Raw genomic sequence first — 22909 nt, 5'->3', positions numbered from 1 at the left:
TTCCCTCCTGTTGGGGGCGGAGTCAGGCCGGGCGGAGTTTGGGTTCTCCCCGCCACGCCTCAGTCCCTTTTCCAACTCTGCCTTGTGATTGGTGGTTCAACCAGTCAGCCCCCGTTGCTATTGGCCAGGCCGCCTTCGCTCTTCCTGCCCGGGAGTCTCCTACGCCTACTTCCTCCCGGGAGGAGGGGCTCGAGTTCCGCGTCGCCGCGCAGAGCTGACTCTGGGAGGCGTTTGGGCCCAGAGAAGTGGATCGGCCGCCTGCGCCGCATGGAGTCCGAATCAGAAAGCGGGGCCGCCGCTGACACCCCCCCGCTGGAGACCCTAAGCTTCCATGGTGATGAAGAGATTATCGAGGTGGTAGAACTAGATCCTGGCCCGCCGGACCCGGGTGAGAACTGCCTGTGCTCAGGCCATGGGACAGGAGGCGCTAACCCCTGGCCTCTGACCCTTGCTTCTCCCCGCTCCCCTCTTCACCCTACCGGTCATTCCTACCGACATTCCTCTCCCTGTCCCTTTCCCTGCCCCCACACTTAGTTGTCAGGCCTGGCGGGGTGGGGGTTCCCTGACGCCTCCCCTAGCCCTTCCCCTCACACACCCCCTTCCCATCATGCCCTCGGTCCTCTCTTCCCACACGGTTGCCGGCCAACCCCGGGTCCTCAGACCTTGCCTCGTATGCTCCGCCTCACACGCCCCCTCCTCCTGCCCCTTAGCCCCCGCTACACCCCAGCGGTCTGACTTCACCCTACCCCGTGGCCACATGACCTACCCCAGCCTCGGCCTTCTCATGCTTATTCCCATCCCTCTTAACGCCTCCTGAGCCTCATCTTTTAACACTCTCCCCAAAACAGATGATCTGGCCCAAGAGATGGAAGATGTGGACTTTGAGGAGGAAGAAGAAGAGGAAGAGGGCAACGAGGAGGGCTGGGTCCTGGAACCCCAGGAAGGAGTGGTCAGCAGTATGGAGGGCCCCGATGATAGTGAGGTCACCTTTGCCTTGCACTCAGGTAGGCCTCTGAGGAGATCCTCTTTAAATTAGTCCAGGTGGGCATTTGAGCATTGCACATTTGCTGCCTACAGAGCGTTATGAAAGACAAGTTGGGAAAGCTGTTGGCCTTGTCCTGCAGTAGTTCACAGGTAGGGATCAGAGAGAAGAATGGCACTGGAGTCAATTGAGTCACCTGGGTTTAAGTCCTTCCTCTCCTTTTTACCAATTTGTCACCTTCAATAACTTCTCTGGCCTTAAGTTTTCTCTTAAAAAGTTAGCCTTTGGTGGAAGTTAATGAATGTAACCTGAATGGAAATTAGAGGTAATTTATGCTGAAAAATGTATCTTTTTGAGCACATTTTATATAATTTGTTCAAAAACAGCTCAACTAAGAAGCTAATAACACGATGCTGTCTTCACTGTATTCATACCCAGCCTGGTGGCATCCCATGCTGAGAATTGTAAGCCCTGTACTGTCCACAGTTTCAGTGGGGGGTGGTGAGGGGAATAGAACAGTATGAATCTGCCCTGGAGAAGGACTTGGAGCTCAGCAGGTTGGGGAAGGATTTCTCTAACAACTTACTGCTTACAACTTAGAAGAATTTGAATGCACCTTTTTTTTTTCCAGGAGAGAAGACATATTGCTTTGGGTGAAAGAGGGTGGGCTTCCTAAAGGTTCTAAAGGACAGAACTCTAGGTGGGAGCCCCATCCCCTCACCTGTGGATTATCTTTTGGGACAGCATCCGTGTTTTGTGTGAGCCTGGATCCCAAGACTAACACCTTGGCAGTGACAGGGGGTGAAGATGACAAAGCCTTTGTCTGGAGGCTCAGTGATGGGGAGCTACTCTTTGAGTGTGCAGGTGAGGGGGCTGGAGTGGAGGCCTGGGGGAGGTCGTGTTCCTTTGGAGATCTTTTGGGGGTGATCTGCAGTGGTTGAGCATCTAAGAGCCATCTGTTGACCTTTGTTTTGTATCAGCTCTGGGCTGGGTCCCAGGAACACAAAGAAGAATAACAACATAGTCTGTTGTAGGCTTAGGGGCAGGAGATGCTAATTGGCCAACAGAGTTTAGGAAAGGCCTGAGAGGAAGTAACACTGGCATAGGAGTAAGTGGGAAAAGGATGTGGGGATTTCAGGCAGATGTGTAGAGGGAACAGAGGGACAAGGCAAAGGAAGCTCAGGCTCCACTTGGTTGAGAGGGACCAGCGATATCTCTACTGGGGAGACCTGGAGGTGTTAGTTCCTAGAGCTGCAGTGTTTGGCCACTTGTTTTGGTGGAGACTGCCTGCTTTTTTCCCTAGTAGGTCATTCAGGGGCAAGGGATCTGGGTCATGTGTCCCCAGCACTTAAGTACCCTAAATTTTCTTCTTTTCCTGCCCACTTTTCTTGGCAGGCCATAAAGACTCTGTGACTTGTGCTGGTTTCAGCCATGACTCTACCTTAGTGGCCACAGGGGACATGAGTGGTCTGTTGAAAGTGTGGCAGGTGGACACAAAGGAGGAGGTCTGGTCCTTCGAAGCAGGAGATCTGGAGGTAATTTCTTCAGAGTGGGATCCAACTCTGTGGAACCACAGGTTGGGACAAGAGATTTGGGGGCCTGTCTTACCTCCAGTGGACAAGCCTGCTCTGAGCCAGTGTACCCAAAGTTATAGCAAATATACCTGTTGACTTGAAAGTTCCCACCGACCCCAGAAGGAGGAAAACTTTCAGTGGGACTTAAGGGACAGGTTCCTTAGGTGGGCTGGTATAATGGGCCTCCCTGCTGATCCTTCTTTCTGCCTAGTGGATGGAGTGGCATCCTCGGGCACCTGTCCTACTGGCAGGCACAGCTGATGGCAACACCTGGATGTGGAAGGTCCCGAATGGTGACTGCAAGACCTTCCAGGGTCCCAACTGCCCAGCCACCTGTGGTCGTGTCCTCCCTGACGGTGAGAGTACTGCCTTGCGTGTTCTCCTGGGTGTAGAGGGGGATCCCAGGTTATGCCCTTCCCTGAGCTCCCTCTGGGCCCCAGCTCTGCCCTTTCTCGTCTCCTCCTCCACCCCCTTGCTTAGTGTGTGAATGTGCCCTCTATTCTCTTTTCATTGGTGCGCCTGATCCTTTAGGAAAGAGAGCTGTGGTAGGCTATGAAGATGGCACCATTAGGATTTGGGACCTGAAACAGGGAAACCCCATCCATGTATTAAAAGGTACCAGAGGTGGGGGAAGTGTTAAACTGGGCCTTCTTGGGAGAAGGCTGAGAATCAGGGCAGGACTGAGCCTATCTTCTTCCTAGGGACTGAGGGTCACCAGGGCCCTTTGACCTGTGTTGCTGCCAACCAGGATGGCAGCCTGATCCTGACTGGCTCTGTGGACTGCCAGGCCAAACTGGTCAGTGCCACCACTGGCAAGGTGAGCGGACCTGGAGCCTGGCTGGGGGCCTCTTGTTTTCCCAAGTCTTCTGCCTTTCCTTTCTTGTTCCTCACTCTGCTGCTGTCTGTTGGGGACTGAGGGTCCAGGCCTCCTCTGATCATCTCCTCTGGCTGATAGGTGGTGGGTGTTTTCAGACCTGAGACTGTGGCCTCCCAGCCCAACCTGGGAGAAGGGGAGGAGAGCGAATCCAATTCAGTGGAGTCCTTGGGCTTCTGCAGTGTGTGAGTGTGAGCCTGAGCCTTGGCCTGGAGATGAGAGGGACTGGGGGAGAAGCCTGTGGGGGGCTGGGCAGGGGGACTAGGGAGGAGAGTGGGTATGAGTCCAGGGTCTCACAAGCTTCCTGGTGCTCCACTGCCCAGGATGCCGCTGGCAGCTGTTGGTTACCTGGATGGAACCTTGGCTATCTATGACCTGTCTACCCAGACCCTCAGGCACCAGTGTCAGCACCAGGTAGGGTAGTTGGAGCTGGGTTGCTGGTGGGCTGTGGTCATGGTCACAGAGAAGCCCTGGCCTCTGGGAGCGCCACCCCAAACCTGGCTCCTACCCTCTCCTTCACTGTGAACCTCCCTCACTGAGAGTTGAGAACAGATGTCTTTCTTCTCCCATCCCCGGTATCTGACACATCTGCCACCTTGCTCTGTGTCCTGGGGCAGTCGGGCATCGTGCAGCTGCTATGGGAGGCAGGCACGGCTGTGGTGTACACCTGCAGCCTGGATGGTGTCGTGCGCCTCTGGGATGCCCGGACAGGCCGCCTGCTGACTGACTACCGGGGCCACACGGCTGAGATCCTGGACTTTGCCCTCAGCAAGTACGTGAAGTGGGAAAGGGCTGGGACCACTGTATTTGGAAAGTGGCACTAGCATGGGGTCTTGGGGTATGGAAGGGATTTCCAAGAGGGGGGCATTGAGACCCAAGGCTTGGTTGCAGCCTGTGAGGCAGCAGTACTGGGAAGCCTGAGGGTTTCCAGCCCTGGGAGTCATCTTTTAACAAGTCTTAGGCCAGTGGTCGGCAGTGATCTGCCCGGGTGTCGCCTCTTGGTCATGAGTGTAGAGGCCGAGACTGATGTTCCATCCCCCTCAGCTCTGTGCTCCCATGCCAGGGGGACTGCCTCTCCTGCCGCTCTGCTATTTGCATGGAGGGTTGATGGTCAGCGTGGCACTAGTTATTAAGGACCCAGAATCAGAGTGTGCTGCTGGAGCCTGACCCAGGGCCTTAGTCCCTTCAACCCTGTGCTTTCTGTTCACAGAGATGCCTCCCTGGTGGTGACCACGTCAGGAGATCACAAAGCGAAAGTATTTTGTGTCCAGAGACCTGACCGTTAATGGCTGTGGCCTCTGACTTGGTGTCTGGTGTTGAGGGGGATGAAGGGAGACCCCCCCTCGCCCTGTGAGGCGCAGGGTACAGAGGGAAAAGGAGGGGGGGCTCGATTGCTTCCCAACCCCTTTAACTGACCTGCCTCCCTCTGTCCTTTTCTTCTCCTTGAGACCCCGCCCTCGGGCCCCCTCCCTTCTCCTCACCCAGACCTAGGGGCCCTTCAGCGGGAGGGACAGGCCTCTTTCTCTTTCACTTTCATTTGCTGGTGTGAGCCATGGGTGTGTATTTGTATGTGGGGAGTAGGTCTTTGAGGTTCCCGTTCTTTCCCTTCCCAAGTCTTTGGGGGTGGAAAGGAGGAAGAGATACTAGTTAACAGATTTTAAAAATGTAAATAAAATATACTTCCCAGAGGCAGTGTCTGTGAAGGTTTTGTGGTGGCTGGATACAAGGAGGAAGTGGTGAAGGCCATGTCAGTGGGAGGCTCTCCCAAACTGCTGGATGTTGAGAGTGCCAGCCCAGCCTCTCCGGGGCCGTGGTTGGTTCACACTGACAATTACGTGCTTGTCTGGAGTGGAGTCTCCCTGGCACACATCTGTCTTGAGGTTCTTTCTGTGACTGTTCCACCAGCCACCCTCTTGAGGTAAGGAGTGAGATCACTATAAGTGGCCAGAGGTGCTTTATTCCCTCAGGGTGGGGATCCAACAGGGGAATGATTTCTGTTCCAGAGAAGAGGGGACATATGGAAAGGGATTTGATGGCTGAGATGGACAGGTGCTTCTAGGAGACAGCTGCGGCCCTTCCCCTAGTTCAAGTCCAAGTCAATGATGCTTTGGCTGCTGGTATGGTAGGCCATGCTGGGACCAGGACTGTCCCTGGAGGTTCTTCCCCACAGCACCCGCAGCCACCTTTGTGTGGCTGCCCTCCAGGGGGCTGTGTAGCGCTGATCACCCAGACCCATGGCCACAGGCACAGCTGCTGCACTGGCACTGCCCAGTGAGAGGAGGGATAACAGAGTTCCAGGCCCTAGTGGTGGGCGCTGCTCATAGGCCAGGACCGACAGGAGCAAGGTGGCCACATAGGGTCCCCAGCATAGCCCAAATAGCAGTGTGGCTCCAGCTTGTGCCTTTGCCTGCCTCCAGGTGAGGGTGCGGGCCAGGGCAGAGGGTGCATCGCGACACACTGCCCGTTCCAGCCGGCGGATGTCCTGTAGCTGGCGGTGGGCAGTGACCAATACTCGCGCAGAGAGAAGGGCAGCAGCCCCCACAGCAGGCAGCAGGAGCCCAAAGATTTCAATGTAGAGGTAGGGAGCTGGGAACACAGCCTGCGAGCTACAGTTGGCGTTGGGGCTCCAGTGGTTCCACCCCAGAGCCGGCAGACTGGCAAAGAGCAGGGGACCAGTCCATGTGAGGAGCAGGGCCAGCCGAGTGCTCCCTTGGGGCTGGAGTGGCCGCAACACTGCCCTGTAGCGTTCTCCATGTACCAGCAGCAGATTGGCCAGCAGAGAGAGGAAGGAGAAGTTGGGAGCCAAGTAGAGGAGGAGGCAGGACCAATAACCCCTGCGGCTTTGGTTCCACAGCACTGGCAGCGTGGGCAGTGCCAGCCCTGTGAGCATCCCAGCCAGCAGCAGGCTCAGGAAGAAGCAGCCAGCAGGGGGGCTGCGCAGGCGGTGGTCTCGGGCTATGCCCAGTGCCAGAAGAAGGTTGGCGGCCACAATGAGGCTTGCCAGGGTCAGGGAGAGCCCCATAGCCACCATGGGGATGGGGATGGCCACCTCCCCAGTGCTGTTGGGTGTCATCTTGGGCCTTGGAATGGGGAAGGTCTGGAGCAGCAACCGGCATGCCTGGATGGAGGAGGGGGTGGCCAGAGTTAGCGCGGGGCTTCAGGTCACTGTCCTTCTGGTGGGGACTGCACAGTAATCCAGAGGCTGCAGACCCAGACTGTGGGCAATATCCTGTGTGCCGATACACATTTTTTGGAATTAGTTGCCAATTTTTAAAATTATATACAAGAATTCATATTTTGGGTTTCTCTGCAAAAAACGAGGTATGGTGACACATTTCCTGTATGGTAGCAGGGCAGTGGCTGCCTTTCAGGCAGTTGACCAGTCTCCAACAGGCAGCATTGCCCATTTCGGTCATTTGCCTGGGCTCTGGGCAGCTGTGTTTATGCTTATTTAGATTGAAAAGCAGACCCATCCAAATAATTTTGTCCAGCCTCTGCCCCACCCAGTGAGGCTCTGAGCCCAAAGAAATGACAGGGTCTGGCCCGTGTGGAGTGGTCTCTTGCTCCCCAAGCCTGGGGCACAGTGGGGTGCCCTGTCCTTGCACCTCCACCCCCTGCACCCTTGCAGTCTGGTACAGCTCAGTGAGCAGCCTCCGGGTAGGACTTCCAGTCCATAAACTCATCCACTGCATGATAGCAACAGGCTCTTCCGGGGAACTGGAGGAAAGGGCGGGGGAGGGGATGCATGCTTGGCTTTGAGCGTGGAGATGCCAGCAAGCAGAGTGAGGACCCCTGTGCTTCCAGATGCTAAAGCGGACCGACAGGACAGGGAGGAGGGGCTGGTGGGCAGGGCCTGGCCTCTCTGTCCTTCCCTTAACTTTCTATCCAGGTTTCAGCCCCATGGCCACATGCTGGGGCCAGAGGGAGGGGTCCTGGGTCCTGTGGGAGCTCCTGCTTCTGTCAACAGGGAAGCAGCTGCTGTTGCTAGGATCAAAGTCAATAAGGAAGGGATTCCTCCCTCCCTTCCCTCCATCCTGGGTCAGAATTGGCCTCAAGGCCACCCTGAGCACAGTGTTGCCTTCTTGCCTTCCCTTCCTACCTTACCCCTAGGCAAGTGCCCTTTTCCCTTCCCTTACCTCCAGTTACCATTTTTTTTTTTTTTTTGTAGATGTACACAATATCTTTGTTTATGTGGTGCTGAGGATTGAACCCAGTACCTTACACCATTGGCAAGGGCATTACCCCGTCCTCCCCAGCCACTCCTGTTTCCTCTTACTGAATCTCCTCCCAGTGCCTCCCACCCAGACATCCTTCCCTTTTCAGCGATTCCCCCAGTTTCTGTTCTCCTTCCTCCTTACACCATCAACATTATTAAACCCCATAAGACTTGGTCTGAACTGGAGTTCCTAGCACTATTCTGAGTGAGTCCCCCACCCCACCTACACCAAAGCTATATTTTATGATCCTACATCAGCTAGTACAGCTATATTTTATGATCCTTGAAGCAGCAAGAAAGGCAACGATCAGCCCCCCAGGAGTAATGTCCCAGCAGGGTACACACTGGGCCACCACATACCCTGGAAGGTCTGTGGCCTGGGCCAGTGCAGTGGCCTTTTCAGGATCTGGGCCTGGGAGACTGGCGGGAGGGGCGTAGGTACTCACATGGTGGCTGTGGACAGGTGTTGCTCACCAGCCTGGGCTTTCCTGAGTGTCAGGGAGTCACAGCAGCTAGCCTTTCAGGGCTTGGGACCAAGTCTGGTGTCCTGGCCGGCGAGTGCATGGTGCATCCACTCTGGGGCAGTAGAGCCCCAGCTCCCCGTCCAGGCTCTACACTGCCCGGGTTCCCAGAGCTGTGGCTGGCGGGCCCAGCCCTGGCCCCGCCTCTAGGGGTGGGACCTGGCACATTCTGAGCTGGAGCCACCGAGAGGCCTCCCTCTTGGCTCCTTGTCTCCCTTCCTTATCCTCCAGTACCAGTGACCCTCTCCCTGGCTACAGGCCACATGGTGCCACCTAAGTTCCCCTACTTATTTGTTGGTCTCCCTAGCTGGGAGCCTTGCCTGTCACTGCCTCACTCATCTGAAAAATGCATTTCAGTTAATGAATGGTAATGACTGCCTACCCCTATCCACCTCCTACATCAGCTAGTACAGCTATATTTTATGATCCTTAAATCTGAGGCAGCCAGCCAGGCAAGTGCACAGCCAGCTCCCATATTCCTGCCAGCACACCCAAGGGTAGTGTATGTGTGTGTGAGAGAGATGGTGGCAGTGGTTGGGATCTTCAGTCCCCCATCCCATCAATTGAAGGGCCTTTTAGTTTATAAGACCACCTTTTGGGGTTACTGTGGGGAATATCATGGGCCAAGAAGCAACCAGAGATACCCGAGTGCTTGATGCTAAAGGGAGGTGTTATCTCAACAAATGACTGTTATCCTTCCTCACCATGATGTGTGAGCCCCCAGGGCATGGTGGCACATACTTGTAATGCCAGGCACTTCATGGCTGACATAGGATCACAAGTTTGAGCCAACCTGGGCAACTTAGGGAGACCCTGTATGAAAACAGAAAATAAAAAGGGCTGGGGATGTAGGTCAGTAGAGGAATGAGACTGGGCTGGAATAAGAGTTGGGCTGTGATTCTACTTTTTTCCAGCTTGGGCCAAAACTTTGGTGGATTGCTAAAGTTCTCTTGCCTTGGTTTCCTTATCTGAAAAATGGAACTCCTAATTATACACACCCCTTACGGGACTAAGATCATGTGAAACAGACCAGCAGTTGGTAGATAGCACCCAATGAAGGACAGTCATTAACATTATTAGGCCTTCTGCCCTTTTCTGCACCTGTACCCTTTAGGACTCTGCTGAGAAAGGCAGATAGGGGACCTATGAAAAGCAAGGGAATGACACTTTGCTGCAGAGAAACTGAGGAAACTCGTTGAGAGGGAAGGCAGAAAAGCCAAGAGGTATGGTGCCTGATTTCCACCTTCTATCAAGTGTGGCTTTGGGGTGAGGGAGGAGAGGGGCCCAGCCACACTCCCTTAAAACTGGAACAGGAAGGAAAAAGCTGCAACCACAGCAAGAAGGCTCTTGGCGAGACCTGAGGAACAATCTGAAGAGCACAGCAGAGAGCAAGGGGACTTCCATGCTCTTGGAGACTGGCTCTGCTTGCCATTCAGGGTCTTGCAAGGTGGGACTTCTATGGGGACATAATAGGAAGAGAACAGCCAGCTTCAAACCCATTCTCCACAAGATTCTCAGATCCATGCTATTTGGCAGGGCTGGGCAGAGATCCCGGGCTCTGGAGAGTTCAGCCTAGGATCTGGACAGAAATGGTTGCAGGGCCCCTTGGATTTGGGGCTGCCAGGAATAAACAGACTTTCTTCTGTTCCCAGCCCTGGCCTCCTCCCCACAGGATCTAGGATGTCTGTGTTTCTTCTTCACTGCTCTGTCTAAACACTGTGTGTGGCATGACGCGTGAGGGGTACAACTCAGGCGGGTGGGAGCCTGTGTTCTGTCCCCCACTCAGCCTGCTCCTTCCTTATCAGATCCTCTGGTTCTTCTCTGTTCCCGTCAAACCTTGGGACTGACTCATGCTCAGGCTTCTCCCGTTTGCCCAGAAGGCTCTGGTGCAAGTTTCCAGATGCTCCATCTGGCTGGTTGTGCCGGGACCTGCTCTCCTGACATACAGCATGTCAGGGTGACTGACTCTGGCCCAGAAGCCTTCTGGGCCTTCTCTGTCCACTACCATCTCTTTTAGGTATTTGAATTCCTCTGCTGACCCACAATGTCTGGGAATCAGTGGGTGCAGTACATGAGGCCTTGTGGACCCTGGGTGACCTCCAGCTGCTGCTTCAACATTTTCAACTTCCCTGTGGTAAGAGTGGATGAGCTCTACCCAGAGACTGGCCAGGATCTAGGAAGCTGTTGGTCAGCTGTTTGGGCAGAAATCCTGTCCTTTTTGTTAGGTCTAAATGGCAAGATAGGACTGGGCTGTGGCTCAGTGGTAGACACTAGCCTAGCCTGTGGGAAGCCATGGGTTTGATCCCCAGTGTGGCCAAACAAACCTGGTCAGATTCTTCAGATCTGGGACAGCTGCCTGGATAGGTACCCTAGAAGTCACAGGAAGTCTAGTGTGCAGCAATTCCCAGAAGAGGTTGGCCCCACACTCATCATCACAGCAGACCCAGCTGCAGCTGTTGGATCAAGGGTACAATGGGATGGCCCACCTGAATGGCAACTGCCCTGTATCAGCTGCCACAGGAGTTTGCTGCAATGGTCAGGGTTTTTTCCTTTCCTGCTCAGGTTCCACTTCATCCAAGTACAGAGATTCCCACTGTCCTGGCTGGCGCAACTCCCACCCAACTCCACAATAAGGGCCATGCAAGCAGGCACAAGTACAACTATCATAGAGGGAGGCCTGGAAAAACCCCAGGACTTGAATAAGGTTTGTCTTATATTGGACTTTGACTCTCCAATAATCCCTTTGAATATATAAAGGAAACTAAAATTAAGTTGCATTTAAGTTATAATTACATGGCAGGAGGTGTAGCCTAGTAGGAATGTGCTTGTTTACAATGTATGAGGTCTTGGGATTGATGATGCCTGGCAGTGCCAAAATCCCAAACCAAAACACACACAGATATTATAGATTCCCATGATGTGACAAACATTTATCTTTTTTCTTTAAGCAGTCTGTGGAGTAGATGGCATTACATCCAACTAATGACATAACTAGGGTTTTGTCAAAGAACTCTTCAGAGGTGGAACTTGGATTGGAACTAGTTTCTTCAAAACCCTGTTTCATATCTGTGCAGCTCAAATCCAAAGACATGTAAAACTCCCAGGTGTGGGCCCTCAGGGCAGGTGATCCAGTTAATAATAATCCTAACCACATCACATTCCTCAGTGTGCTTGGTCCCCATCATGAGATGTTCCCCTCCCATAGTCCTATGGGCCTTGAGTAAAGTCACGGTGGGTCTCTTTGCCCACAGAGGAGCAAGAATCTTGAGACTCCTTCCACACCAAGGTCAAGGATATCTTGGAAATAGGTAAAGAGAAAGGGATAGACCTGGAAGGGGGCTTGCACCAGCACGGGTTTTTATGCTGACAAAGCATCTTGGACTTAAGATATTCTTTAGGATTTACTACTGTAAAGAATGTTTAATGCTTTTTATTCTCCTAACTTTATATTTTCTAAATAACCTGGTTTTGCCACCTGTAGTACTTCAGAACAATCTGATTCTATTAGCAAGAAAACAGTGAGTTCCAACTTACCAGGGAGTGATGCTGAAGCCAGCGAGAACACAACTGGTGCTAGTCAAAATCAGCCTTGAAACCCCCTTAAATAGTGATTGGGGCCCAATACTTCTCCCAGTATATTTATTTACATTTAGCCTCATTTTCCACCTGCCAGAAGCAGGTGGCCAGGGAACCTGGAGCTCCTTGGAAACCACGTAAATGAAGTAAAAAACAACCTGCAATCTGGGACTCTAACTACTTGACTGTGACTCAGTAAAAAGATACTCCACTCCCATCCAGGTAGGAGTGCAACAAAAACATGGCTCCAAATCAATACTGAATGGATGTGGCCCCTAACTGAGCCGTCTATACTATTCCATATATATATTTTGGTGCTGCGGGTTGAACCCAAGGGCCTCATGCATGCCAGGGAAGTGCTCTACCACTAAAGCTATATCCCTATGCTATTCCATTTTTTAAAAATGTTGGTGTCAAAGTATACGTGAGGAAAATGCACAGAAATACACAACACAGACACAAACAAATATATTTATTATCTAAATAAAACGTGAAGGTGGACAGACTCTGCCAATGTCATTTTCCTGGTTGTGACAATATACTATAATCATTCAAGGTATCCCCATTGGGGAAACTAGAAGGGAGGTAAATAAAATCTCAAAGTAGGGCTGAGGATGTAGCTCAGGGGTAGAGCACTTGTCTAGAATGCATTAAGTCCAGGCTTTAATTCCCAGTATCACAAAAACAAACAAAAAAATATATGAATCTATAGGTATTCCAAAATCACAAGTTTAGGGGAAAAAATGCTAGTTGTTATATAGTTGGGTGATTTCAAAATTCATTAATGGACCTCAAACCAATCTAAAACACACTGCCTGAGATGAGACAGAAGGCAGAAACCATTAGGATAGCCCTCAGACCATTTCAGATGCCCCTAAAACTCTCTGGATAAATTCCTTACCAACCAAATTTCTGGAACCAATTTTATCTCAGGGATCAGTGCTCTGCTAGGTTCCCTACTCTGTTATGTGGCCATCTTCCAAAGACAGCTTTGTGGACTGCCCATCTTTTCAGATATTGTGTGAAAAAGAGGAACTGTGTCTGTAAGTTTGCATGAGATCCACACCTGAATAGCCATGGATGTCCTGCAGAATTAAGTGCACCAAAATGCTGCACGCTTTGGGAAATGCTATGCATTATTCATTACAAAATAAGCCAAAACCACTTTAATTTGCTTGTCACTATCCAGAGATTCCTGGCCATGTAGTCCCAGCAACCAAGCTTTATGGGAAGTTTCTAGTTCACTAGCTAGCCATTCTCTCCTCTAAAGGTGAGGATAGACATTGCATGGGCTCCTGAACCTAAGGTTTCTCAGATCAGGTCTGCCCTCCTTCTCTCATCTTCTCTTTTGGACTCACCAGTCCAGAAACCCAGCAAATTCTCAATTAAGATAGAAAGACTTTCTTTATTAATGTCCCCAACCGTATTTCTGTAGATACAGGAGTTTTGAACTCAAATATTTAGGAGAAAACAAGTTAGGATTGCATTATCCTGCAACTCATTACCAATAACATATTGCAAAGCGAAACAGCTTGGAAAAGAGGGTGGGAAGGAAGGGGAGTGAGGGATGGAAGATAAAAGAAAAGGAATTAAGTTGATCAAGTGGAATTCTTTTTTTTTCCTCTTTTTTTTTTTAATTCTTGAGAACTATGAAGTCCTTGCAAGCACAGCTCGTTTCTGCAGATTATTTTCCAAATGCGTACAAAATGGAACCCAGAGGGAGAATCCCTTAAGAACCTGGAGAGGTGCAACACGATGGGCTACGATTATCCAGTAGCAAGCGGTCCAGCCTTCGGTCACCAGCATTTCCTCCTCTGTTCTCAAGAGTTAGCGGGATGAAAACGTCTTCCCCCTCCAAAAGCAGAGAGTAAGAGTGAAGGATGATTTCTGGCTGTCCTTTCCTTCCACCCCACAGTCCTGGACTAGGTAGGGGTAGGATACCAAAGGGACACCAAACAAGAGGAGGGAAGGGTGATTCTTCAGGCAGAGGTCCTGGAGCCACAGGGGCAAGGCAAGACCCAGTTTTTGCAGAATGGTTTCACCATCTTTCTTCCTATTGAATACTTTGGGGTACCAGGTAATGACTATGTTAATCCCTTAAGGACACCAAATGTATCAAGTAGATGGAGAATCACCTGTCCAATTTCTAGATGGCCCAGATGGACCTGAACTTCAGAACGCACTCAGTTGTCCAGTACCAGCTAGTTAGCTTAGGCTCATCTATTCAGCAGATCCCTTTGAGGACTCCTAGAGAGCAGTTCTTTAATCTCTCACCAGATGGCAGACAGGTCAAGGCAATCTTTAAACCTTCCAAGGTTAAAGACAGCTCTGTTGTCATGCAGTGGCTCTGTTCCTGAGCTCCACCCATATTTACCCAGAAGGGTTCTCTTCTCAATGTTTTCTGTCCAAATGTCTCACCCATTCCCAAATGAAATCATATTTGATTACCTGTCCCCCTAGATAAAAAGCAGAGCATTGACAGGTGCTGATTCTCAGTCAACCTGAGATCCAGGGCCCTACTTCTCAGGGCAGGACCAACACCTTATTTCACCTGTCCATGCTTCTGTAAACTACTCCCACTCTGCTTATGGGGCGCCTGGCTTCTCCTGCCCATGGCTGAGCAACTGAACTCTTATCCCTCATTAATAACATAATCTGGTTTTCATGGAAAATGCAGTTATATCCCTCCCTCTTCTCCTTTTGGGGGCCTAACTCTGTCAAAGAGATCACAGAGTAGAATAAGTGGAGCCACTCTAAGTTGTTGGATGGAAGTTTATGGAAAATATGTTCACAGTCTCATCCTTTTCTAGGTTTCCCATCAGGACAGGAAGCTATTGCTAGGCACTGCTACATGGGAGACCAGCAGGGCTGGAGTTAGTAGTCAAACAACTACTAGGGCAATTGTGACGCAGGCAGCTCTGGAACTATTTCAATATCCTGACTTTTTTAGACAGGGTCTCCTTAAGTTGCTGAGGCTGGTCTTAAGAACTTGTGATCCTTCTGTCTCAGAGTTGCTAGGATTACAGGTGTGCACCACTACACCTGGAATCTTTTATTTTTCTTGGTCCCCTGTCCCACCCTGAGCCCTTTTCTTGAGACTCAAGATGTTGCCCAGGCTGGCCTTGAACTCCTAGGCTCAAATGATCCTCCTTCTCAGCCTCCAGAGCAGGTATGTGCCACCCTTTGGCTGCAGCTAGATGTCAATTCTCCTCCTGGCCTCTAGTGAACTGCCTCTCTCCTGGTCCTGAAAGTGACATGCAATTGGCTGCCTCACACTGGAGGCCAACAAAGTAGTGCCGGGTGAGTAAAGCGCTCTGAAGAGCAAGCAAACAAAGGGAACTGCTGATGCCAGGGTGGAGACAAGGTTCTGAAAGGAGAGGCAGCAAGAGCATGTGTGTCCCCAGGCACATTCTCACCTGCTACCTTCTTCCTAGTATTGTCATTTTAGGATATGCTATGCAGCTGCAGAGCAGACTAGAGATGGCATAGCATTTGGACATGCTACTCTAAGTAGAGGATCCAGCTACAGGCTGACTTCCATTCCTTTGGGTCTGAGTGGCAGCACAGAATACAGAAAGGCCTTTGTCTAAAGTTGTAGGTGAATTAAACTGCTTTGTGAAAACACCTAACATTCTGTGACTGAAAACCCTCACCTGAGGCTCAGTATTCAGCCAGACAGCTCTTGAATCCTTTCAAATGGCAACAGAAACTAACTTGGTAGAAGAGGCCTCCACATCAATGGAAGGAGCTTGGTGCTTCTACATGCCACACCCAACAAAGGTTTCTCCTAATAGCAATAGTGCTGGCAAGTGCACTGGCCTTGATGGGGAGGGGAGCCTAGTTTACCTCAACATCTCTAATTCAAGGGCACAAACAGCAGATAAACTGGGTATGGTGGCCCAGGCCTGTAATCCCATCGGCGTGGGAGGCTAAGGCCCTAAGCAACTTAGTGAGACCCTGTTTCTAAATAAAAATACAAAAAAGGGCTGAGATGTGGCTCAATGGTTGAGCATCCCTGGGTTTAATTCCTGGTACAAAAAAAAAAAAAAAGGAGAGTGCACACGTGGAGAATAAACAGTCTTGAGAACAAGACAACTCAAATTTTATCAGGAGCAGAACTAAGACCTGACACCTTGTCCAAAGACTGAGTTTTCTAAGTCCTTTGCCAGGTTGGGCTCTCCCACACAGAGCTACACTGTTCACAGCTCTGTTCATCACTTCCACCCTGACCAAGGTGGCCTTCCTTTCCACGCCACCTTCCTGCTGAGCAGACCAGGAGAACGAACACTTGGGGTGATTCCAGGCCTCTTTATACAACTAAGTGTCCATAAGCAACTTACTCTCATACACTGAGAATAGTGATTTAGTAAAAAGATCCCTTTGTTTTTCCTAGCTGCCATTCTTTCAGCTCACAAAGATGTGGAAACAAGGAAACCCCTCCTGGTCCATTCAGAAGTGAAACTCTGTGACTCCCACCTTCACTCTTGTAGCTACAGGCCCATCCCAGTTCTGCTGGTCTCACACGCAGCACTGCCCAGACACCAGCAGGGCCAGGCCATCAGTATCTATTTTCTTCTGGGTTAGTTCAGTCCTGTCCTACTTACGTGATTGTTTTCATTTCTTTTTTCTCGGCATCTGGGCGTGCACGGTTCAGCACCTTGAGGAAGTCAGATGTTTTTGCCCGCATACGAGTGTGAATATAGGCCTGGGAGCAAACACAGCAGGTACTGAAGCAGAGGTATGCTCTAGAAAGACAACTCTTTCCTTAGGAATAGCCATTGGGAAAATTTGGGAGCATATACTGGGGAAACTGACCCAGGCCACATAGCACACAGAAAGGGGAGCAATTCTATAAACACAAACTCATCTCTCTGCCTTTTCAATGCCGGGATCAAATCCAGGCCCCTGTGCATGCTAGGTAAGCCCTCCACCACTGAGTCACTCCCCAACGTCTAGCACAAGGGATGATTTTTTGAAGTCCCTGGAAGTATCTACTTAGGAAACATATCAATAACCTGGACCCAGAAGCTGGTGCCTCCTCACCTTAGAGCACTTGATATGGTAGTGCAAGTAGTCCCGGAATGTGTGGATCAGGTTGATGGTGTTGTCTCGAGCACTAGCGTTGGTGTGGCGAGGGAACAGCACTGAGGGTGAGGGGAACAGACAAGGCATCAGGGCGCAGCACGAATGCCAAAGGACTGGAGAGATCAGCAGCCTGTAGGCAACTTCATGCTCTCTGCCTGAGTTCAGTCTCTTTGCTTCAGTAATCACAAGCAGGGTTTTGACCTTGTGACAAAGTGGGTGAAGAGTATAGCCAGGGGGCGCTGCCAATGAGTGCAAACAGGGGAGTTCATGGGAGAACATGGGGCATGGGCCTGAGCACTCATTCCAGGTCTGGAATTTGTGATGGTACATGCTGATATCTATTCCCTGACTGCCACATGGTTACCAATTCCTGCCTATCCTGAGTTCTTCATGCTGAAGTACAAAGTAAGACTTTAGTGAAATGTGATCCCAGAGAAGATCTTATATTTTTGCTGGAGAAAACCAATCAGTGGGATCTGCTTGATATAAGGATCTGAACTTTCTTGACAGGCTGGGCTCCAATCATCTGCAGATCTGTGTTCCTCCTTTCCCTTGGGCTTTCTGGAATTCTCTTATCTTTTGCACCTCCTTTACTCATTGATCTTAGTATCAGCAAGACCCCCAATGATGTTGCCAATTAAACTGAACACCATGAAAATTAAGGTGCACCTCAAGTTCAAGGACAATAATATGGGGGGAAAGTATATATATCTTAAATTTAACATAATATGATAAATCAAGAAATTCATCAATAAGCAGGTACAGGGGCTGGGGATGTGGCTCAAGCGGTAGTGCGCTCGCCTGGCATGCGTGCGACCCGGGTTCGATCCTCAGCACCACATACCAAAAAAAAAAAAAAAAAGCAGGTACACCTTCAGCTCAAAGGTCAATTAAATAAAACTTTACAAAACATTTCAGTGGCATTAGGTACGTGTGTGAATGAACCAGCTCACAGGATGAAGTGTTGGAAAAGAGAAAAGACTGGAGTTCGTTTCTTCAGTGGAAAGGAAAATAAATGAATGATAGCTGAGCTCGGGCTTAAGCAGCAAAAAAAAAAAAAAAAAACCAAGAAATATCAAATGACAATGAACTCTAACTGCTTAGCAAAGCTGATGTGGTTTTGTCCCTAACTCTTGACATCAGAAGCTACCCTTTTTTGCCTTAATATTTAAGAAACAGTGGAGAAAAAAGAAAAAGGAAATGATTACTGTACAAAAATAGCACCTGGCCTACTCTGTAATCAGTGCACCGTGACACCCTCCCACGGGCACAGTGGTGGCAACAGGAACAAGTTGATATGCCTGCTTCTGCCTATCTTAAAACATTAACCAAGGCTCTTCTGATTTATGCACTCTGCTGTGAACTCAGGAAGGCCACATGAGAGGCACCTACACCCAGCTCACCAAAGGTAATGTAGCCAATGTTGTCGCCCACAGCGGCATCTGTATCTTTCAGTTCCAGAGGAGGTTCCCTGTGGCTAAAGAGGACCTGGGGGGCTGTGTGGCTGGCTCGACGTCCTTCTTTGAACTCCTGTGGAGACAAAGCAAGATAAGCTGGTGTAGATGAGCAGCAATTTATGCTATGGTGTGTGTCCTATGCAGTGTGACTTTTGTAGCCCCCTGGACCAGCAGATGGCTAAAAATAAACTATGCCTGACCTGAACCATACAGTGCCGACTGCTCTAGTGCACTTTAGGTTCAAAAGGGCTAGATTACAAAGTACTTAACAAGCCAGATCTTCCAATGTGATGCAAAAGATTGCTAATCCTTTTCCTCTTCTTTTTTATTTTTATTTTGCAGTACTGGATTTTAAACCCAGGGGTGCTTTATCACTGTGGTGCTTCTCCTTCCCCCTTTAAATTTTTGTGACAGGGTCTTGCTTCTTGCCAAGTTGCCCAGGCTGGCCTCAAACTTGACATTCTTTTGCCTTAGCTTCCTGAGAAGCTTCAATCACATGTATGCACCAATCCCAGCTCCTTTCTCTCATTTTAGACTAACACAGGTGATAAAATTATATCTAACACTAAACAAATTACAGAGCACTGGTTACATTTAAGATAAGTACTGTTGCTCCTTACTGTCTTATGAGTAAATGTAAAAAAAGGTTGGATTTTTAAGGAAGTCTTTAAAACTCCATGGTGAACACAGGCTTTAGTTGGTCTTACCTTCCTCCCATCTATGCACAGAAAGCCTTCATGAGTCAACGAATTTCCCAGGACTCCCATGACCCCCACCTCCATTTTTTCCAGTTTCAGGAATACAATGCTCTCTGGGTGCCAGACCTTTACCCAAGTTCTATTTGTTGAGGTTTCCTAGAACCTGTCACCATTTAGAATTCATCAATCAAAACTCTAGAGCAAATTTAAGCCATTCTTGGGAGCAGATGATAATGGAGCTGTGAGTTGTCTTGGTGCTCAGAAAGATAGCAAGACCTTGTACCATGAGAAATAACATGATTTTTAATTCTTGCTCCTTAGTGGCCCTGAACAAAATATCAACATTCTATACAAGAACTCATCACTCTTTTTTTTTTGAGATAATTTTTTTTAATATTTATTTTTTAGTTATCGGTGGACATAACATCTTCATTTGTATGTGGTGCTGAGGATCGAATCCGGGCTGCACGCATGCCAGGCGAGCGCGCTACTGCTTGAGCCACGTCCCCAGCCCCCTCATCACTCTTAATAAAATGTATTTTTCCTCACCAAATTATCAAAAAATGATTGAGGATGTAAAAATCAGGCTATTTCTTTTATTTTCTAATTTACAGACCTCAGACTTTTACAGTCCATACATTTCTATGTAAATGGACAAGCGATAGAAGGCATCCCTTTGGTATCTTTCTAACACACAGGATGATTCAAATTAATTGTAGGGGTAGGCTGGGGGTACAGCTCAGTGGTATAGTGCTTGGCTAGCATGTATAAACCCCTGGGTTCAATTCCCAGCAAACCCCCCACCTCGACCTTGGCCAAAAAAAACAAAACAAAACAAAACAAAAAAACAAAAAACGACCTCATTCATTGAATAACCTTTTAAGACAGGGCACAAGTGCAGAGCTGAAGGCTTTCCAAAGTCTCTGAGGTTGGGAAACTGAAAGCAGGATCACATAAGTAATTTGATCTGCTATGTTCTTTTGCTGCTGCTTATTACCTCTTCTATAATGCCACCTCCAATAGCCAGGGAGAGTTGGCTGTTCTCTTATTGGTGCTGCCATCTCTTTTCTACAAAACTTCTATGATGACACTTTATATTAATGTGTCTGGCTTCCCTACCAGGTTGAGTTCTTTAAGTCACAGCTCCTGCTTTATTCATCTTTGTTTCTATTCCTCTGTCCTTTAAAGAAGCTGTCCAGCACAGGCCTGCTGAAGGAAAGAAAGTGCTTCTGCCCCAGCTGATACAGGATCACTGCACCATAAAAAGAGTAAGAAGCATGTTTCCATTTGCAGGTAGGAAGAACACACACTGATTAGCAAGTCCTCAGTAAAGGATAGATAATGTGTAGGGAGTGCCACTCACCAGAATCTGGGATACTTCCTCCAAACAAGCCTTGCCTGGCTTCCGAAAGTTTGTGGGAAAGAAATGACTATAAACTGTGTCAGGTTAGTTTCCACCTCAACACGTTTTGTTCTCCAATGGAAAAATATTTGGGGAAGCAGGGAAGGAGCCAAGATCATCCCAAATAATATTTGCAAAGCAAAGCTTCTGAAATTGTCCTTCTTGGGAAAATGCCTTTAATCTATAAAAATTGGGACGTTTTCTAATTTCTATTGGTTCTACTTTTTAGCCTTAAGGGATCAAACAGAACAATAAATGCTTGTATTTTCTTGTTTATTCAGTCTCTACATATTAAAGTCTCAAAAATCATAGGTAATCATGTGTTATTCACATATTAAAGTCTCAAAAATCATAGGTAATCATGTGTTATTCACAACAGATGGGGAATCTGTAAACTTGTGGTGATTCGACAGCATTTCATTAGTCTGTGTATGGAAAATAATACATTTTAATCTGATGTCTTTGCTTTTTCTTGATTATCTCTCTTATACTTAAAAACAACAAATCCATCTTAACACTCCCCCATCTTCGTCAGTGTCTGTATTACAGATAAACCAACCATACTGCCTTCCTTTTTTCTCTATGACTAGAGCATCTTTTGAATATAAGGATACTATTTCTTTCTTTCAACAAAGTATAATTTATCATAGGAAGTTCAGAACAAATCCAAACAGATACAGCAATTTATAAATGTAAAATCTTAAATCAGGATATAACCATAGTCCCCCACCCCCTTATTAGGGATCTAACCCAGGGGTCCTTTATCACTGAGCTACATCCCCAGGCCTTTTATTAGATAGGGTTTTGCTAAGTTTCTGAGGCCTTGGACTTGCAATCCTCTGATCTTAGCCTACCAAGTTGCTGAGACTATAGGTATGCAACACGGTTCCTGGCAAGCATAGACTTAACTCCTCCTGGGATCAATGGCAGTCATTTACAAAAAAAGATCCATCTTTCAGGTAAATATAACCTTAGAGAAGGGAGGGCTTTCTAACATTGACTCAAATTCTAGAATCCAAAAAAGAAAACTGATCAATTTGATTACATAAAACAAACTACCATGTGAAGACAAATCCCACAAAATATAGTTGGACAAATTAGAAAAATAACTGCCATTCTTACCAGATGAAGATGAAGGACTAACCTCTCTAGAATATACAGAAATTGGGCTGGGGCTGTAGCTCAGTGGTAGAGCGCCCGCCTTACATGGTGAGGCACTGGGTCTGATCCTCAGCACCACATAAAAATAAAGATACTGTGTCCATCTACTACTAAAAAATATATAAAATATATAGAAATTGAGAATATGAGCAAAGGACATAAAGAGTCACTTCAGAGAAAAAGAAAAATACGTGGTCTTTAACATAAAAAATTCTTTTTTTTTTTGGTATCAGTGATACCAAGGACGTTTAACCACTGAGCCAAACACCCAGCCCTTTTTATTTATTTTTAAGACAGGGTCTCACTAAGTTGTTCACAGCTTTGCTAAGTTGCTGAGGCTAACTTTGAACCTATGATCCTCCTGCCACAGCCTCCTGAGCTGCTGAGTTTACGGGCATGCACCATCATGCCTGGAAACAAAAGATTTTGACCTCACTTGTAAGAAGATGTAGTAGTAATCACTGTTAATGTATCAGCAGCAGAAATCCAAAAATTTGACTGCACACAGCAGAAATAGGCACTCATCCACTGCTGGTTCGGGGAAAAACAGTACAACCCCTCAAAGAGAAGAACTTGGCAATATCTACCAAAATTACTGACTTTGACATGGTGTTCTCATTTTAGGAAATATAGATAGAAAGTGCCCTCAAAAAGCACTTTCAGAACTGCCTAAAAGGTAGACTATCTTGTCCCAGAACATAAAGAAACTAGTGGTTTCTACTTCACTTTTCTCAGTAGCTTGACTTTAATATTTTATAATATGAAAAGAATTCTAGTTCTCTAGGAGCATACTGCTGGTCCTATTGCTTTTCATGGAATGAGTCTGAAAGGTTGACACCTACTAGGCTCCCTACAGGGCTTGGCTGGTACACCCACAAAGACAACACACTTTGGTAGCAAGGCAACCCTGTGAGTGGGGGAACACAATTCCTAATCTTTCTCCCAAAGGCAGTAAGCAGCCTTCAGAGACTTCATGGTAAGTGACAAAAGCAGGACTTTTGTGCTGATTGGGCTGTTGGTGCATGCCAGCAGGGGAAAGTCCACAATGGCCCACAGCAAGCAGATTAGTGACCATCAGGAACTTCAAACTATATTTCCAAGTCACAATATTCTGTACTGAGCATCTACTCTTCTTTCCTAGAAACTTAAAATTCTAGACCTAGGGAAAAAAATTCAGACAATTTACTTTGGGACAAACTAAGTAAAGTCCACTGTTATGGACACTTCCAAAAAATTACCCCAGCTTCTTAATCTGGAAAGGGTGGCAGGACAGATGGCTTCTGAACTCAATTTTTTCCCATTACTAGAATGGACAGTCACTAACTGGAAAGATGGCAATTAAAAAAATGCAACAGAGCCGGTT

At 48.3% G+C, this 22909-nt stretch overlaps 3 protein-coding genes across 3 annotated transcripts in view; 1 reads left to right on the top strand and 2 right to left on the bottom strand.

Moving 5' to 3' along the window:
• The first annotated feature begins 181 nt into the window (after positions 1-181).
• Positions 182-5118, top strand: Aamp (angio associated migratory cell protein). Its single transcript, XM_026390345.2, has 11 exons — positions 182-388; positions 849-1004; positions 1727-1846; positions 2378-2517; positions 2768-2912; positions 3088-3171; positions 3258-3373; positions 3512-3615; positions 3754-3844; positions 4048-4202; positions 4641-5118. Exons 1-11 carry the CDS (start codon positions 268-270, stop codon positions 4714-4716), a joined length of 1308 nt encoding a protein of 435 aa, XP_026246130.2. The 5' UTR covers positions 182-267; the 3' UTR covers positions 4717-5118.
• A 289-nt stretch (positions 5119-5407) lies between these two features.
• Gpbar1 (G protein-coupled bile acid receptor 1) lies at positions 5408-6634 on the bottom strand. Its single transcript, XM_026390434.2, has one exon. The coding sequence runs from the start codon at positions 6501-6503 to the stop codon at positions 5511-5513; it is 993 nt and encodes a 330-aa protein (XP_026246219.1). The 5' UTR covers positions 6504-6634; the 3' UTR covers positions 5408-5510.
• Positions 6635-13128: 6494 nt separating this feature from the next.
• The window catches only part of Arpc2 (actin related protein 2/3 complex subunit 2), a 31051-nt gene continuing 21270 nt past the window's right edge, over positions 13129-22909 (bottom strand). The window contains exons 8-11 of the mRNA XM_026390385.2: positions 18232-18358; positions 16787-16887; positions 16348-16448; positions 13129-13595 (exon numbers count right to left, since the gene is read on the bottom strand). Coding sequence (XP_026246170.1) covers positions 13571-13595; positions 16348-16448; positions 16787-16887; positions 18232-18358 — 354 coding nt within the window. The 3' untranslated portion in view covers positions 13129-13570. The remainder of the gene's footprint in view (positions 13596-16347; positions 16449-16786; positions 16888-18231; positions 18359-22909) is intronic.

The sequence above is a fragment of the Urocitellus parryii genome, chromosome 1, assembly GCF_045843805.1.
Source record: "Urocitellus parryii isolate mUroPar1 chromosome 1, mUroPar1.hap1, whole genome shotgun sequence".
NCBI lineage: Eukaryota > Metazoa > Chordata > Mammalia > Rodentia > Sciuridae > Urocitellus > Urocitellus parryii.
This window is presented reverse-complemented; position numbering and strand designations above follow the sequence as displayed.

What these genes read in the sequence shown, in the direction of transcription:
- Aamp (XM_026390345.2), top strand. Translation starts at nt 268, where the DNA reads ATGGAGTCCGAATCAGAAAGCGGGGCCGCCGCTGACACCCCCCCGCTG. An exon ending in GCTACTCTTTGAGTGTGCAG is followed by an intron (nt 1,847 to 2,377) that starts GTGAGGGGGCTG and finishes TTTTCTTGGCAG; the next exon opens with GCCATAAAGACTCTGTGACT. An exon ending in TCAGTGCCACCACTGGCAAG is followed by an intron (nt 3,374 to 3,511) that starts GTGAGCGGACCT and finishes TCTGGCTGATAG; the next exon opens with GTGGTGGGTGTTTTCAGACC.
- Gpbar1 (XM_026390434.2), bottom strand. Translation starts at nt 6,503, where the DNA reads ATGACACCCAACAGCACTGGGGAGGTGGCCATCCCCATCCCCATGGTG.